Raw genomic sequence first — 16,437 nt, forward strand, 5'->3', positions numbered from 1 at the left:
TTTATGCGCACTCATTAGTACAGTTGTAGTTCATAATGTGGATCCCATTGGTTTCTCATCTCTCTCTCTCTCTGTCTCAGGATGATCTTTGCTGAGTGTTCTCCAAGTACATGTCCGAGTGGTGATCAGTGTGATAACCAGCATATCCAGAAGCATGAGTGGGTGCAGTGCCTTGAGCGTTTCCGAGCTGAGGGGAAGGGCTGGGGGATCCGCACCAAGCAGCCCCTACGATCCGGCCAATTCATCATTGAGTACTTGGGAGAGGTGGTCAGCGAACATGAGTTCAGGTTAGCCGCATTTTGGCTGTAAACAACAAAAATGAGACACAGACCTTAACTAGTTTGAACATGCTACAATTTGGCATTGTCCAACCTATATTTAGACCACAATAATTTCCTTTTGTAGCCAATACAGCATCAATTTGTCTTGGGAATGACAGATACAAGTCCTGCTCAGTGGCCAGAGGGATTTTGAGCCATTTTATTGTGTGTATTGGTGCATTATCATGCTGATACACGACACCCTCACGGCACATGGTCCTCCTGAATTGTTTGGTAGTCCTTCTCAAAGTGCCCATGGAACACATTAGGGAATGCCATGATGTTGCAGCCCAAACCATCACTGATCCACTCCATGCTTCACTCTGGGCTTCAACAGTCCGGATGTTAAGCCTCTTTGGGGCTTCTCCACACCGTAACTCCCACGTATGTGGGAAAGACAGTGAAGGTGGACTCATTAGAGAACAATACATGTTTCACATTGTCCAGAGCCCAAGATTTACACTGTTGGCACCAATGAAACCAACATTTGGCATTGGCACAAGTGACCAAAGATTTGGCTATAGCAGCCCGACCATGAATATTGACCCTGTGGAGCTCCCGACAAACAGTTTTGGTGGAAACAGGAGATTTAATTCTGTAGAGTGTTGGGCATCTGTGGTTTTGTTTTTGGATACAGTCCAAGTTAGTACCTGGACATTCCTTTCAGACGCTTCCTCTTGCATCGACAGTTAAGGCCCGTTCACACCAAGCACGATAACTATAAAGATAACGATAAAGATAACTATATATGCGTCCACACCAACGACCGTTAACGGTCTTTTTATTCTAAGCACGCGCGCGCCCGCGCTGCGTTTTCAAAGTAGCGAAAATGGATGACCTGCTAGAATGGATTCTGATTGGCTGTCAGTGTTTTATCGTTTGACAGCTGGAACAAAATCGTTCTGAAAGTGATCCCAACGATATCGTTCCTCATATCTTTATCGTTATAGTTGTGGTGTGAACTCTGTTATTCTTTAATATGGAGAACGATTTTTAGAATTATATCTTTATCGTTATCTTTATGGTTATCGTCCTTGATGTGAACGAGCCTTTACTCCTGTTAGATGTGGTTCATCCTACGTGGTGGTATGCCGACATTACCCTGAATACCATACCTCTCGATACACCATAAAGACTTGCTGTCCTGGTCACAGATGAGCCATTTATGTACATCTGTACTATTGATGTGCACACTTTGCTCTTACTGATTGAATTTTAAATATAAATTAATTATAAAACAGGTTTTTACATTCATTAATTTATATTTTTTATAATACATTATTTTTATAACTAATTAATATAAATATAAAATAAACACAATATTATTTTATTTAATTATATTATTTATTTTTATTTTTATTTATTTTCTTTTATGTTTAGGAGTCGCATGATGGAGCAGTACTTCTCCCACAGCGGCAACTACTGTCTGAACCTGGACAGCGGCATGGTCATCGACAGCTACCGCATGGGCAACGAGGCTCGCTTTGTCAACCACAGCTGCGAGCCCAACTGTGAGATGCAGAAATGGTGAGTGAAACGAGACCGTTGATGAGTCACTGTTGAAGTATGGCAATAAAATCCCATCAGCTTCTGATGAATTCATAAACAGAAAGGTCATTTTTAACGGTGAGTCAGTGGGGACGTGGACAACCACGAGTACTGAGTAAGCAATGACTTTATCCTCTAGAAATTGCTGTATTATGAACAAGCCATGGTCATGTTGAAAAATTTAAGAGGAAGGTCACATTTTTCTCTTTTCCTCAAGGTGTTGAAACTCGCTTCATAATAAATTAGTGTAATTAGAAAAAATAAAGATTATATATTAGCAACAGGATCGTGAACTCAAGATCCAGGTCAGTAGCCAACATCTGCTTGGTACCGTAACACAATTACAGACACGTCGGGTTTTTGTGTACACACACAGTCTACAGAAAAATGTTATCTCTTCCATCTCTTGCTCTGTCTAAGTTTTTTTCTCTTTCTCTTTCTCTTTCACGCACACATACACACATTAAAAACTGTGCTTGTAGGCTGAATGGTGGCAGATCATCCATCTTTTCACACAAGAGCGATTATCTGAAGCTTGTGTTTTAGGGTGGGGGACACAGCTGTGCTGCCCAGTATTTAGCTGTTAGAGTGCACACACACACACATCTGTGCCAAAATGGCCTCATTCTACCTTATTGCATATTGTACAACTCAGCCTAATTTTTCAATATCAAGTCCACAATGCTTGATGTTGCTTGACATGCTGATGGCTTGAGTTCATTTCATTTAAAAGATCGACACTCAGAGTCAGTGGTAGCTACAATATATTTAATAATATTCCACACTATTACAGTTTTGACTGTATTTATAATCAAATAAATGCTGCCTTGATGAGCATATGAGACTTTAATTTTTTTTTTTTTTTTTTTAAACTGGCTCACCCCAAATTTTTGAATTGTAAAGGATATTTACAAATATTTGTATTAACCTCAGAAGAAAGTCTCATAAAAAGTTGAACTTTGCTTGTCTGATCAGATTATTAGAGCTGTAACAATTTGTTTTGCAATTGCTGTAGAATCCTGACTGAGGTTGAATGTTGAGTTTAAATCATGAATCTGTCTCTTTCTCTCAGGTCGGTGAATGGAGTGTACCGTATTGGTCTGTTTGCTCTGAAAGACATCAACAGCGGAATAGAACTGACATATGACTACAACTTCCACTCCTTCAACATGGAAGAACAGGTATGTTAAAAGAGTTGCAGTCACCCGTGTCCCGCATGTCAGGAACATGCCTGTCTGAAGCATGTACATACACATGAACACGCAGCTGTGTTTTGTTGCGGATGCTTGTACTCTCAATTATCATAGTCACACCTGATTCTTCCAGCCACAGAATCTAGAAGGGTTGGGACTCCAAATAACAACATTATATATAATACATTATATACAGGGCTTGACATTTAACTTTTTTGCTTACCAGCCACTGTAGTTAGAGGTTTTCCAGAGTTACTAGCCTCTCAGCATTTTCACTGGCCACAATTTTGACATCGATACCATGGGGAAAAACTGCCATAAAGATATGTGTAATATTATCTCATAATTTGGCAGCAGGTATATTAGGCCTAGTGTCACTTTAAGACCTGACACACAGATCCATTATACTGTTACACATTACGTTTTCTTTCTCAATTGTTGCGTTTACGTTCACTTAAAACATAAATTTGTTTACGTGAATACTCTCCAAGAACGGCAATAAGCCCAATCCCACAGCGAAATACAAGTCCTGTAGGCAGGTCTGTGTGTCAATTCGCTGTCGGAGAGATGAGAGAGCGAGAAAGCGCAGGTGATGTCGTCAATCTATTCTGTGGAAAATGAGTATTGGAAGCGTTTCAGTTATTTCAGTATTGATAGGTATCAAAAAATCTGTGTTTTTGACAACACTACATTGCACTTAGTTTATTATTTCAGATGCCTTTTTAAAAGACTACAATTGAAAAATGTATATATTATATATAAAATTCAACCCGCCAAAGTGGCCAGTAGGAGTGACTGCGTTACACGACACTGAAATCCTCCCGCATTTGGCGGGTGGCCGGGTGTTAATGTCAAGCCCTGATTATATATAATATTTTTATTTTGTAAACACTTTACTTAAAGCCTTTAAATGTAATGCATTGCGAAGGTATTCATATTGTATGTTATAATGCATTCTCTGTTTTCATATATAATTGTTACCAAAGTCAAAGTGCATTACATGCATTTGGCATTACAATTGGCATTACAAGGCATAATTAATGTATAAAAAATACTTTTATAATGTGTTAATTTATATATTAATTATTTAAGTAGTTGCATTAAATTTTTCATAAGCTTCTATTATTTGTATTCATTGAAAAACAGTGTTGTGGACATGTCACTTCAGACAGTTTACATTTATTTACTTTTTAGCGGAATCGTACTTTTCTTTCTTTATTTAAATCTCTCATTTTTGATATGTTTATTTTGATATGTGTATTTGTGATTTGTGACCACATTTTTTTCTTGCTTGCCAAATGATAATGTTTCTTTGCTCTTGTTGCTATGCAGCAAGCCTGCAAGTGTGGCTCAGAGGGTTGCCGTGGCATCATTGGCGGGAAGAGCCAGCGAATCAATGGGCTGCCTGGGAAAGGGGGCGGATCAGGGGGCGGAGCCCGAAGGCTTGGGAGACTGAAAGAGAAACGCAAGTCCAAACACTCACTGAAGAAGCGGGTATGAGACAGTTAATTAAATAATGATGGAGTTCCTTTGGCTACAATAGCTACTAGTACAGCATAGTCCTAAGGCAAAACTCTTTTCTTCTGTTTGACCTAAGGAGGAAGAGTCCAGTGACAGCAGCAAGTTTTACCAACACCTTTTAATGAAGCCCATGTCAAACAGAGAGAGGTAGGATCTTCTATTTATCTTTATTTTATTTCAGTAATTTTGTACTTCAACTTGCAAATGACCTATGTTATAAATGTCTAATCTCTCATAGTAAAGGCCCAGACATCCTCCACTGATTTCTTGTTTAATTCAGGAACTTTGTGCTGAAACATCGAGTGTTCCTGCTGCGGAATTGGGAGAAGATGCGGGAGAAACAGGAACTTCTGAAGCGAGAGGGAGAGAGAGAGCGAGAGAGGGAGAACAGCAGCCTGTCTCTTTACACACGCTGGGGAGGAGTCATCCGCGATGACGGCAACATCAAGTCAGGTGTGTGAATAATATTCATGTCAGCTGTCTAATATTATGCATGCAAGTTTGTCATTTACTGCTTTGATTATTCAGACAGTTAGTAAATCATGATTAGCATGGTTTGTTTCTTTTTTCCAGATGTATTTCTGACTCAGTTCTCAGCGCTGCAGACGTCACGCTCTGTTCGCACACGCAGGCTTGCGGCAGCCGAGGAGAACACGGAAGTGACACGCACTGCACGCCTGGCACACATCTTCAAAGAGATCTGTGACATGATCACAAGCTACAAGGGTAAACACACTAATTCATTCAGACACACCATCACACATAAACCCATAAAACCCTGCAGTTTATGCTATTGATCTTATTGTTGGCAGTCGCTTTAATTGCTGCATAAACATTTTCATTATGCAAAGCAAGAACCAAAGTCGTAATCGTGGCATAATGGAGTTACACTGAGTTTGACATGCATTTCACATCTGTAGTTTCTCAGTTTGGTGGACTGGACTGTAATCAGTTGTGAACTTATTACTAAACGCTGACACTCGTTAGTTATTTGTTCTGATGGAAATATCATTTTAAATGATTTAGTTATGCAAAATTCAATTAGTGAGGTATGCAATTCTGCAAAAGGCTTTACTTTTGATTTCATCTAGAATGTTGAATCTAATTTCAATTTAATCTTAGTGCATTTTTGTTTTATTGCTTCAGTGTCATGAGACTTGTTTGCACTTACACACTGCTTATGACCTACTACACACTGACAATATCAATTGCTTTCTTGTACTTTGAAGATTCATCTGGTCAGACTCTTGCTGCTCCGCTGCTTAACCTGCCTTCAAGGAAGAGGTGAGAACAATATTATGTTTCAATATAAATATGGACTTTTAAGTCATTTAGCGCAGTTAAAGGGTCTGCAGAGGCTTATGGCCCTGATATACTTCAGGCGAACTCGACGAACGAACTGGTGTGACGTCTTTTCGAAACATAATCAGGCCAAAACTAAGTTAGTTTGGAGTTCGTTTTTGGAGTTTGAAACAGCTAGCCAAAGCGAACTTTCCAGCTGGTAAACACCTTCATACTCCCATTGGTCTGTGGCGATGATGTAATAGGTAGGTGTGCTCTGAGGCTCTGGCTTCTTTGAGGAGGAATTTTTCTCCAGTTAATTTTTTCTGTTCAGTTTGTCGTGGTCAGATGTCACTAGTAAAAACATGTACACACTGGAGAGCTGCTTCATAGTAGACATTTTCTCACTGCTATAATGCGTGTTTATTTTTTTGTTGAAAGTAAAGCGAGCAGCACATATTTACATATTCATCTAAACACCGCTCTCAGTAGTGTGGGTGGCGTCGGGATGTTCGCTAACAGTATACGACAGCTTGCGCATTTCAAACTTCTTTTTACCCCTAAGCCAAGAACAAAAAGAACTTCATGAGTATATCAGGGCTTTTAGGCTATGTTCACACTGTCAGTCCAAATCCAATTATTTGTGCGTCCGACTGGAATCTGATCTAAATTATTGACTGTCCACACAGTGTATCGCAACTGTTCAGATCCGATTTGTTTGTCCCGTGGCGCTCTTTCTTTTTTCCTGAATATCTGCATTGGTTTCAATGGCAATTATATTGCATTGATCGGGATACACCAAAAACAACAACAGCAACGTGGAAGGGTTTGCAATACAAATGTTGTCTTATTTACAATATGTAACCGCCGTGCTGGGCTACTGTCTTATGAGGCATCGGCAGAATTGTAGGAGGCTGGTATGTGCAGCTTTATATCGTCTCCGTCGGTCTCAAAACATGTCTCTGTTATATTGCAACTTTCTACTCGACCGGCACTTTTCTTCAACACAACCTTGTTTCTGCAGCGACTTTCAGCATGTTTCCTATAACAACGTCTGACATGTTTGCGTTTCACGTAAACATGCGAAATCCGATAAGAGCATCAGACTGAAACAGATTTACAGAAATGCGATTTGAATTGGGTTTCGCATTTCTAAACTCGGATTTGTAAAACTCAGATTTCATGTGATATTTTTTATTTTAGTATTTTAATACACAAAAAAGTATTTGGACTGACAGTCTGAACATTGCCTTAGTTGTCAGAGACCTGCAGATATGGTCTTATGAAAGTCTGATGATTAATAACTGCAGTGAGAACAGTCTTACAGTCACTATAATGTCGTCATTCTTCATGGCAATACTTTTTGTACTGTGTTCATGTGCGTCTACAGAAACATACAGTACTATGAGAAGGTCACCGATCCACTAGATCTCAGTACCATAGAGAAGCAGATCCTCACTGGACACTACAAAACCGTCGAGGCATTTGATGCGGACATGCTCAAAGTGTTTCGCAATGCTGAGGTTAGTTACACTTCTCAGGCTCTTTTCTTACTCACAAATATGATTGCTGTAAGTCTATAATGTAAATCATTATGATATCATTATAATGAATGATAATCAGATAATGAATAAGTACTCAAGTATAATGAATAAATAAGTTATTTGGACAAAAGAGTTGTAAGATGCACTCAGTAATTTTGTCCTCTTATGGTTACAAAAAGTTGTAGAAAACTCTTGAAAGAATCTTCTCTGGCTTATTCTGCAGCACTTTCCTTAATCTTCTTCTCAACAGAAATATTATGGGCGGAAGTCTGCCCTGGGTCGTGACGTGTGCCGGCTGCGGAAGGCGTACTATGGCGCGCGTCATGAGGCCGCTGTCCAGATTGATGAGATTGTGGGCGAGACGGCCAGTGAGGCCGACAGCTCTGATTCGCTGGAGAGAGACCACGCCCACAATCACCATGACGGAGGGGGCAGCCACGACAAAGACGATGATGTCATCCGCTGCATCTGTGGCATGTACAAGGACGAAGGGCTCATGATCCAGTGTGAGAAGTGCATGGTATGTGCTCATATTTTTCAACAAACCCCTAAACATAAGTTTTAAAATTTAGTGTGCAACTCATCCCACGTCATTTGTGCCACATGATTGATATGGGTTACTCATCAAGGATGCATTAAATTGATCAAAAGTGACAGTTTAGAAAAACTTATAAGTACAGTACATGTCAAAAGTTTGGAAACATTAACATTTTTTATCTCTTTTTTATTTTATTGTATTACCAAAAAATAGTTTTAGTTAACAATAACAACTGTAAGCTATTTAACTATTCATTATTCTATCATTATTCATATTGTTCATGTAATGTGTTGTGTATGGATTTTAAACCGTCCGTAATATATATGTTCTGTGTTTCTGTCTGTCAGGTGTGGCAGCACTGTGACTGCATGCGTTTGGAGGCAGAAGTGGAGCATTATCTCTGTGAGCTGTGTGACCCTCGTCCAGTGGACAGGGTATGTGACCTTTCAGTCTGTGTAACCTTAATTCATTCTTCCTCTCTGACTGTGTTTAGAACAGCCATATGCTCTCTTATCACAGCATTTTAAAGGTCACTTTAAGATTAAGATCTCTTCTGTCATTCAGGAAGTTGTGAACTTTTGAAAGAGTTTTTATTTAGTCTTTTAATGCATTTCCTTTCATTGCTGCAACAGGAAGTCCCAATGGTGCCCCAACCCAGCTATGCCCAATCAGGATCCATCTATTATATATGCCTGCTGCGTGATGACTTACTATTGCATCAGGGTATGTGCATGTGTGTGTGTGTGTGTGTGTGTGTTTGTGAAATGAAATCCATGCTACCGTTCAAAAGTTTGAACAATATTCTTAAAATAAAGAAAGAAATTAATACTTTCATTCAGCGAGGACACATTAAATTGATCGAAAGTGACAGTAAAGACATTTATAATGTTGCAAAATATTTCTATTTTAAAGGGGGGGTGAAATGCTCATTTTCACTCAATCTCCTGTTAATCTTGAGTACCTATAGAGTAGTATTGCATCCTTCATATCTCCAAAAAGTCTTTTAGTTTTATTATATTTATAAGAGAAAATAGGCTGTACCGAGTCTTTCCGGAAAAAAACGAGCTTCTGGAGGCGGGCCGTGTGGGCGAAGCCAGAGCCATAGAGAGAATCCGTCGATCTGGGCTTTGTTTATAAAACATTCATTGTCGAAATGCAGGGAACAAACAGTCTACACAACTCGTTTCTGCATCCACTGTTCCTAACGCTGGGTTCTTTGGTAAGCTTTCCCTCACCAAAAACACTTTGGAGACACTATGCAGCGCTGCCGATGATTTCCTGTTGAAGTGCGTTGAGGTGCGCGGTCACGCTTTTCCAGGAGAAATGCTCATATAAGGAGTTCCACTCTGGTCTACGTCATTAGATCCACGGTAAAAAAAAAAAACAGCCGAAACAGCCGAAACCAACCCGGAAGTAAGATTTTCGGCACAGAAATTCTCCGTTATTCGTCCAAAATATTTTTAAAAAACTTTGGCCATGTTAAGCATGAGAATCCATCTCTTTAACACTGTAAACAACTCTGAATACATGAAACACCATTGTACCCCCCCTTTAAATAAATGCTGTTCATTTTGAACTTTCTATTCATCGGAGAATCCTGAAAAAATGTATCAGGGTTTCCACGTGGAACTTGGAACTGAACTGCTGAAAGTTCAGCTTTGCCATCTCAGGAATAAATTACATTTTGAAATATATTCAAATAGAGAACAGTTCTTTTAAATTGTAATAATATTTCAAAATATTTCTAATATTTTTGATTAAATAAATGCAGCCTTGGTAAGCATAAGAGACTTTATTTCAAAAACACGGTATTTTTGTTCAGATGTGTTGAAATGATGTTCTGTTTAAATTTTATATTTGTAAGCATACAATATATGTGTTTATGTTTGCGTGTGGCTGTCGTAGGTGACTGTGTGTACCTCATGCGGGACAGCAGACGCACACAAGAAGGCCAGCCGGTGCGTCAATCATACCGTCTCCTGTCTCATATCAACAGAGACAAACTGGACATCTTCCGTATCGAGAAACTCTGGAAAAATGAAAAGTGAGATTTCCCACTCTCCCACTATTGAAAACTTTCAGATTCAGTTCTTTATTTGGACACCTAAAACACAAATGAAGTTATTTTAAAAATTAAATCTGAGAGATTTCTCTCTCCATTAACCATCTATGCAACTACCACTTTGACGCTTCAAAAAGTTCAGAAAGAGAACGTAAAACGAATCCATATGAATTGAGAGGTTTAGTCCAAATTTTCTGAAGAGACTTGATCGCTTTATCTGATGATCTGATTGGCTTGTATTCACATATAAACATTGATTTATGTAACAAACGTGAGAATGAACCTCATTGGTTCTTGCGGAAGCTCAAACGTGCTGTGTAATATGAGAATGAACCTCATTGGTTCTCGCACGTCAAGCGAACATGCTTGAGCTTCCGTTTACCACAACTGATGTGTGAGTTGATAAATGTTTATATGTGAATAAAAGCCTAAATTCAATCTGTTCATCATATAAAGAAATCGAGTCTCTTCAGAAAATTTGGACTAAACCGCTCAATTCATATGGATTAGTTTTACAATCTCTTTATGAACTTTCGAAGCATCAAATTGGTAGTTGCGTAGCTGTCAATAGAAGGACAGAAAGCTCTCAGATTTCATCAAAAAGATCTTCATTTGTGTTCCGAAGACGAACCAAAGTCTTACGGGATTTTCATTTTTTGGGGAACTATATCTTTAAATGTGATCTGGACTCTCTTTCTCTTTCTGCAGAGGTGAAAGGTTTGCCTTTGGTCATCACTATTTCCGCCCCCATGAAACGCACCACTCTCCTTCCCGCCGCTTCTATCATAACGAGTTGTTCCGAGTGCCTCTCTATGAGATCATACCACTGGAGGCAGTGGTGGGGATGTGCTGTGTTTTGGACCTGTATACTTACTGCAAGGGTGAGATGTTCACACATACAACCGTTTGAAATAAATCAACTGTAAGATCCAAGAAATGTACTGAACCAGATGTTCCATGCTGAAAACACCACACTCTTTGCATGCTAATGACCGCTTCTCTTGCTAATGGATTCAGGTCGTCCGAAAGGGGTAAAGGAACAGGACGTTTACATTTGCGACTACCGGCTGGATAAATCGGCACACCTGTTCTACAAGATCCACCGCAACCGCTACCCGGTGTGCACCAAGCCCTACGCTTTCAACCACTTCCCCAAAAGATTGGCGCCGAAGAGAGACTTCTCTGTGAGTAGTGGAGAGGGAAGAAATGTCTAAGAAAAAAATAAAGACGGGATGTTTTAGGACCATTAAAGACCATTATACTTTTTCGAATGTTACCTTTCATGCAGCGTGTAAAATATCTGTTTGTTAATGTATAAGGTCTGCAAAGTTTTAAAAGTCAAAGTGCATGACAAATAAAGTTATTGTCTTCTAAAAGAAAGAATCGATTCTGAACTTCGAAACGATTAGTCAGGAATTTCAGTCTCACTTTCGTAACATATCTACGAAGGTTTGTAACAAATTTGCATAATGCCAGCCTATGGTTTTAGTTACTTTGACCCGCAACATGTCGTGTTGTCGACATGTCGAGAAGACGCGGTTTTCTGTGCTGTGAATCCACTTCCAAAGGATGAGGACTAGCACTGGAATTGATACGGTAAAACCGACGCCAGCATAACTGTTCATATCACTGTGTATCAAGCGCAGAGGAAGCTTCCGGAGCTGAAGGTCAGATATTGTAATTGAAGTTTCGTTTCTGATACGTGCTGTAAGCAGTAGACCAATCACAATAGACTGGGACGCCTGACCAATCAGAGCCGAGGAAGCTCTCGCAAGGAGGGGTTTAGAGAGACCGGGACACCTTTAATTTTTTTGCATGACAACATTAATAATATTATGTGTAACATTAGACATTTTATTAATATAATTATATCACATTATATTACAAAATATATCTATTATCTTTTTAAATTAATATGTTTGTGTGGGGTGAAATTTGATATGGGCATTTAAAGATAAATGTTGTTATGTTCACTAACTTATTTTATTCATATTTTTACATGGGAAATTATGTAAAGAATATAATTACGTATTTGTAATATTATTAACATCTATTACTTTTTTGTTTTAATATATTTCAAAATGTTTCTCTTTTTTTGGTGTGTAGATTTCTTTTAGAGATTCACCTATAAATTACTATATATCAATTTTTTTTTTTTTTTTTTTTTACAGTTTGACAGTAGATGGGGAAGTAACATTATTAATGTTAATAATATTATTATTGTTTTTTAGGGTGGTGAAATTTGATCTGAACAATTCTTTGAGATTCTTCCATAAATATTATTTTGGCCAATAATTTGTTTAATTTATATTTTATAGTTCTACATGGGAAATTATATTATTAATAAACATAATGTTTTGAGCTTTAATATGTAATATAATTGTTACATTATATTACAAAAATATCTTTTTTATTTTAGGTTGCAATTTGAGCTTGACATTTTTTTCTGAGATTAACCCGTAAATGTTATTATAGTATAATATTCTAGTAAATTAGTACTGTCAATCAAAAAAAATGTACTCGATTAATCACAAATTTTTTCTGTTATTAATCTGGCTTGGCTGCTGTCCCTTTAAAACCAGCCGCTGCTGCACAAGACACGGATCTCACACGCGTCTCATTGTCTCACTATTCTTTACGTTCATTTAGGACTCTTAAGTTATGAGGACACTCGACAAAATTGACATTTTGGAATAATTGTGTGTGTTATTGTTCATTCAAGCGCGAAAGAGAACAGTATTCTGTGCGCGTCATTCTGAGCGTCGTGTGTGTGTCAAATAGACAGGACATTCACAAACAGCGTGTTCTCTTTTGTCTTGTCGCGCTTGAATGGTTTAAAAGCATTTGCATGAATAAGAGCGGGATCATATAATGTAAAGCTAGCCAAAGGAGGACAAAAATGAACGGATGCTGTGTTAATTGCGTTAAATATTTTAATGCGTTAAACTGGACCAAAAAATTAAGCGCATGCACTAATGTTGACAGCCCTATAGTAAATATATTATTTTGTTCATATTTTTACTGTTTTAGATCAGAAGTGGCATTGTGGAGTCGGTTAATTTGATTACATTGTATCTGTATTTTCCCCACTTCACTCATGACTGTTTGAATCTAAACTAGTTTAAGTAGGCGAGGTGCTTCCATTAAATTTTCATGAATTTATCTCTCTTTCTACAGCCTCACTATGTGCCGGATAACTACAAGAGGAACGGCGGCCGTTCTGCCTGGAAGAGTGAGCGGCCCAAAGGTGCCGCAAACTGCGATGAAGAGCCCTCCCCCAGCGCATCATGTGACCGGCTGTCTTCCGGCTACTCGAGAGATGGGGACGAGGGCGGAGGAAGAGGAGCGGAGGGAGACGTGGAGACCTCTCAAGAGGACTCCAGCACCCCTGTTCCCCAGCAATCCACATCACAGGAAAGGAGGACAGGTGGAGAGGAGGAAGACGTGGAGGAAGAAGAGGAGGGTGAGGAGAGGGGAGAGAGGAGAGACATGGACGAGGGCTCTCGGGAAAGGGGAGGAGGAGTGCGGGACGTGTTGGACGCCACGTGCTTAGCCTCGCTCTCCTCCTCACCTCTTCATCCGTCAATCCTGGGAAGGAGGGAAGCGCAGAGAGAGCGATTGAACAAGATTCTGCTCGATCTGCTGCATCGGGCGCCCAGCAAGAATGGTAAGACTGAGAATATTAGGCTTTAGTTACATCACATCAGTGTCTTGCAACCTAATTCCATTCTTGCTTTCACAAATCGGTTCATTCTTTTTGATTGTTGTAAAATAATATAAAAGCATTTTTATTGATGACTCCATTTGTGCCATTCAGTACCATAAATTACATTTCTTTTGAAAGGAGAGAGAGATTTCTTTGAAAAGGATTTTACATTTTTATTTTAGGGGTGAAATTTTACCAAGATTTTTTTTTTTTTTTCTGTGAGATTAACCCATGAATGTTATTATGGGCAATATTTTTTTTATTTATATTTATAAATACAGTTTTAAATTGGAAATGATATTCATATTAATAATAATGAATGAACTATAATGAACTATTATTACTATATTGTATATGTGTGTGTGTATATGTATGTATGTATGTATGTATATGTATATGTATATATATATATATATATATATATATATATATAAAGACATTATTGACCATAACATTTATGGCTGAATCTGAATCATTTCAACCTAAAAAAAGCAAAAAACATTTATATATATATATATATATATATATATATATATATATATATATATATATATATACACACATATACATATACATATACATACACACACACACACACACATATATATATATATATAATACTAATAATACTTTGTTTTTATATTTAATATAACTATATTTTGTTTTCATTAATTGAAAAAACAATTCACAAGAACTGAGATTTATGTACATTTAAAAAAAAAATATATATATATATATATATATATACATACAGTGTATATATATATATATTTACTGTATATATATGTATATGTATATATATATATATTTTTTTACAATTTTTAAACGTGTATTCATAAGCCACTCTTTTAACCCCACACTGCAACTTATGTAATGCAAGTTTGATGAAAACGAATTTCTTTATGTCTCCTTTACAGCGATAGATGTGACGTATCTCCTCGAGGAAGGCTCTGGTCGCCGCCTCCGCAGACGGACGCTTGGACTGAGCGAATTTATTTGCAGGAAGTAATGCTGACAGCACTCTCTGCTGAGCACGCTTGCAGAGCAGCAAGAGAATAATGGATACCGAGGAGCAGAGGTGGACTACACCTGAAAGAAAGAGGGAAATGGAGGTGGGAGGATATTTATATCTTGCAGTTTCTTTCTAAAGGAACTACAAGAGAGACCAGCCCGAGCTTCGTGCACTGAGGACACGCAATTTGCTGCGAGTCGTCAACCTTGATGCATTTCAAAAGTGCAAGTGTCACACATAGGAAAGTTGAAACTGAAGAAAAGCGCCTTGAAATTTAAACCCAATTGTCATGGATGAACTACGACTTTACAGGTCAAACGTCTCCAATGACTAAGTTGTTAAGGAAGCGCATGGTACTAAATTTGGCCCTGCAAGTAGAAAAAATGGGAGACCAGCACCACCTTGTGGTCTACAGTGGCAATGACTTGAGGCAAAAAATAAAACCGAAATAGGAGCGACATAGGAGGTGCAGTGTAGCGCACACACACTGCCCGTAGACTGAGAAGAGAGAGAGAAAGAAAGGAGAGAGCTGAGAAAGAACGTTGGCTAACTGCACTTTTAACAACACGGACATCATTCGCTCCCCGGAGATGTACGGATAAGACACACTAACATTCACACAGTATTGATGAATGCTGTATGATAAAGCAAAACAAATAAGTATATTAACTTCTTTTTTTGTTTTTTGTTTGTTATACTGCAATTACATTAGGAATGGAGAACGACGGGGGTATCCATATTTGTGAGCTCGGGACTTCGGGACTGGGCTGGAATGTTTCGCTTCTGTTATTGTGGGCATTGTGATTGGTTAGAGTGGGTGCCAGCCCCGCCCCCTTTAAAAAAAAAAGTATTTAATTCACCAGCTAAAAAAAACAACAAAACAAAATCTAGCAGTGGAGGCGCGCTGGCTTTAAATATATATAACGCCTTAGAATGCCATGATCTTGAGCGTTTTTTGTTTATGGTAGTGTGTGAGATTCTTTACGGTGTTTGTGAGCGTGTGTGTGTGTGCGTGTGTGTGTGTGAGCCCATTATGATAATATAAATACGAAAGAGGAAACAACTAAGGGCTTGACAGCAGTTAATAAACAGTTAAATTCATGAATTCACAAGAACTTATTAAATCATGTGATGTCATATTTTTTGTGGTTTGTAGGGCGGGTGGGACGGGGTTGGGTCGAGGTTTTAGTATTGTCATTTTCGTTTAATTTTCTTTTTAATTTTTTTAATGGCCTTTCAGGTTGCCATGGAGAATGTTTATATATAAAATCATGATGAGATTTTTTTTTTTTTTTTTTTTTGCCCTTAAAGCTTCTGCTACGACAGATAAGTATTTCAAACCCCTTAGATGAACCGACACGGAAAAACAACAACAATGAAAACTGACAAACAAAAGGAAAAGTTGTATAGTGCCAAGCTATGTATATATACAGACAGGAAATGTGAGAAATGTCTCCAAAAGCAATATCTTGATAATGGATTTTGTGTATTGTATTGTACAGGATTCAGCCCTATATGTATTATTATTATTATTAGTATTGTTATTATTATTACCATTCTTAAACGATTTGTATTGACAGAACTGTCACATGTAACTTTACGAGAAGTGGAGGAGAAAGTGGCAGACATTATAATTAATAATCGCTACAAATTTCCATAAACGACAAACCGTCTGAAACCTTGTTACCCAAAACCATGAATTTAGCGCATTT

General features: G+C 38.2%; 1 protein-coding gene across 1 annotated transcript in view; it reads left to right on the forward strand.

Annotated features, from left to right (window-relative positions):
- ash1l (ash1 (absent, small, or homeotic)-like) overlaps nt 1-16,112 on the forward strand; it is a 31,677-nt gene extending 15,565 nt beyond the window's left edge. The window contains exons 11-27 of the mRNA XM_081375979.1: nt 81-287; nt 1,701-1,847; nt 2,941-3,049; nt 4,394-4,555; nt 4,659-4,729; nt 4,863-5,035; nt 5,156-5,308; nt 5,812-5,866; nt 7,254-7,386; nt 7,658-7,927; nt 8,293-8,379; nt 8,578-8,668; nt 9,851-9,989; nt 10,716-10,888; nt 11,025-11,191; nt 13,185-13,674; nt 14,631-16,112. Coding sequence (XP_081232105.1) covers nt 81-287; nt 1,701-1,847; nt 2,941-3,049; nt 4,394-4,555; nt 4,659-4,729; nt 4,863-5,035; nt 5,156-5,308; nt 5,812-5,866; nt 7,254-7,386; nt 7,658-7,927; nt 8,293-8,379; nt 8,578-8,668; nt 9,851-9,989; nt 10,716-10,888; nt 11,025-11,191; nt 13,185-13,674; nt 14,631-14,722 — 2,719 coding nt within the window. The 3' untranslated portion in view covers nt 14,723-16,112. The remainder of the gene's footprint in view (nt 1-80; nt 288-1,700; nt 1,848-2,940; nt 3,050-4,393; nt 4,556-4,658; nt 4,730-4,862; nt 5,036-5,155; nt 5,309-5,811; nt 5,867-7,253; nt 7,387-7,657; nt 7,928-8,292; nt 8,380-8,577; nt 8,669-9,850; nt 9,990-10,715; nt 10,889-11,024; nt 11,192-13,184; nt 13,675-14,630) is intronic.
- The last annotated feature ends 325 nt before the right edge of the window (nt 16,113-16,437 follow it).

Source organism: Scardinius erythrophthalmus (assembly GCF_964197995.2).
Source record: "Scardinius erythrophthalmus genome assembly, chromosome: 10".
In the NCBI taxonomy this organism is placed as follows: domain Eukaryota; kingdom Metazoa; phylum Chordata; class Actinopteri; order Cypriniformes; family Leuciscidae; genus Scardinius; species Scardinius erythrophthalmus.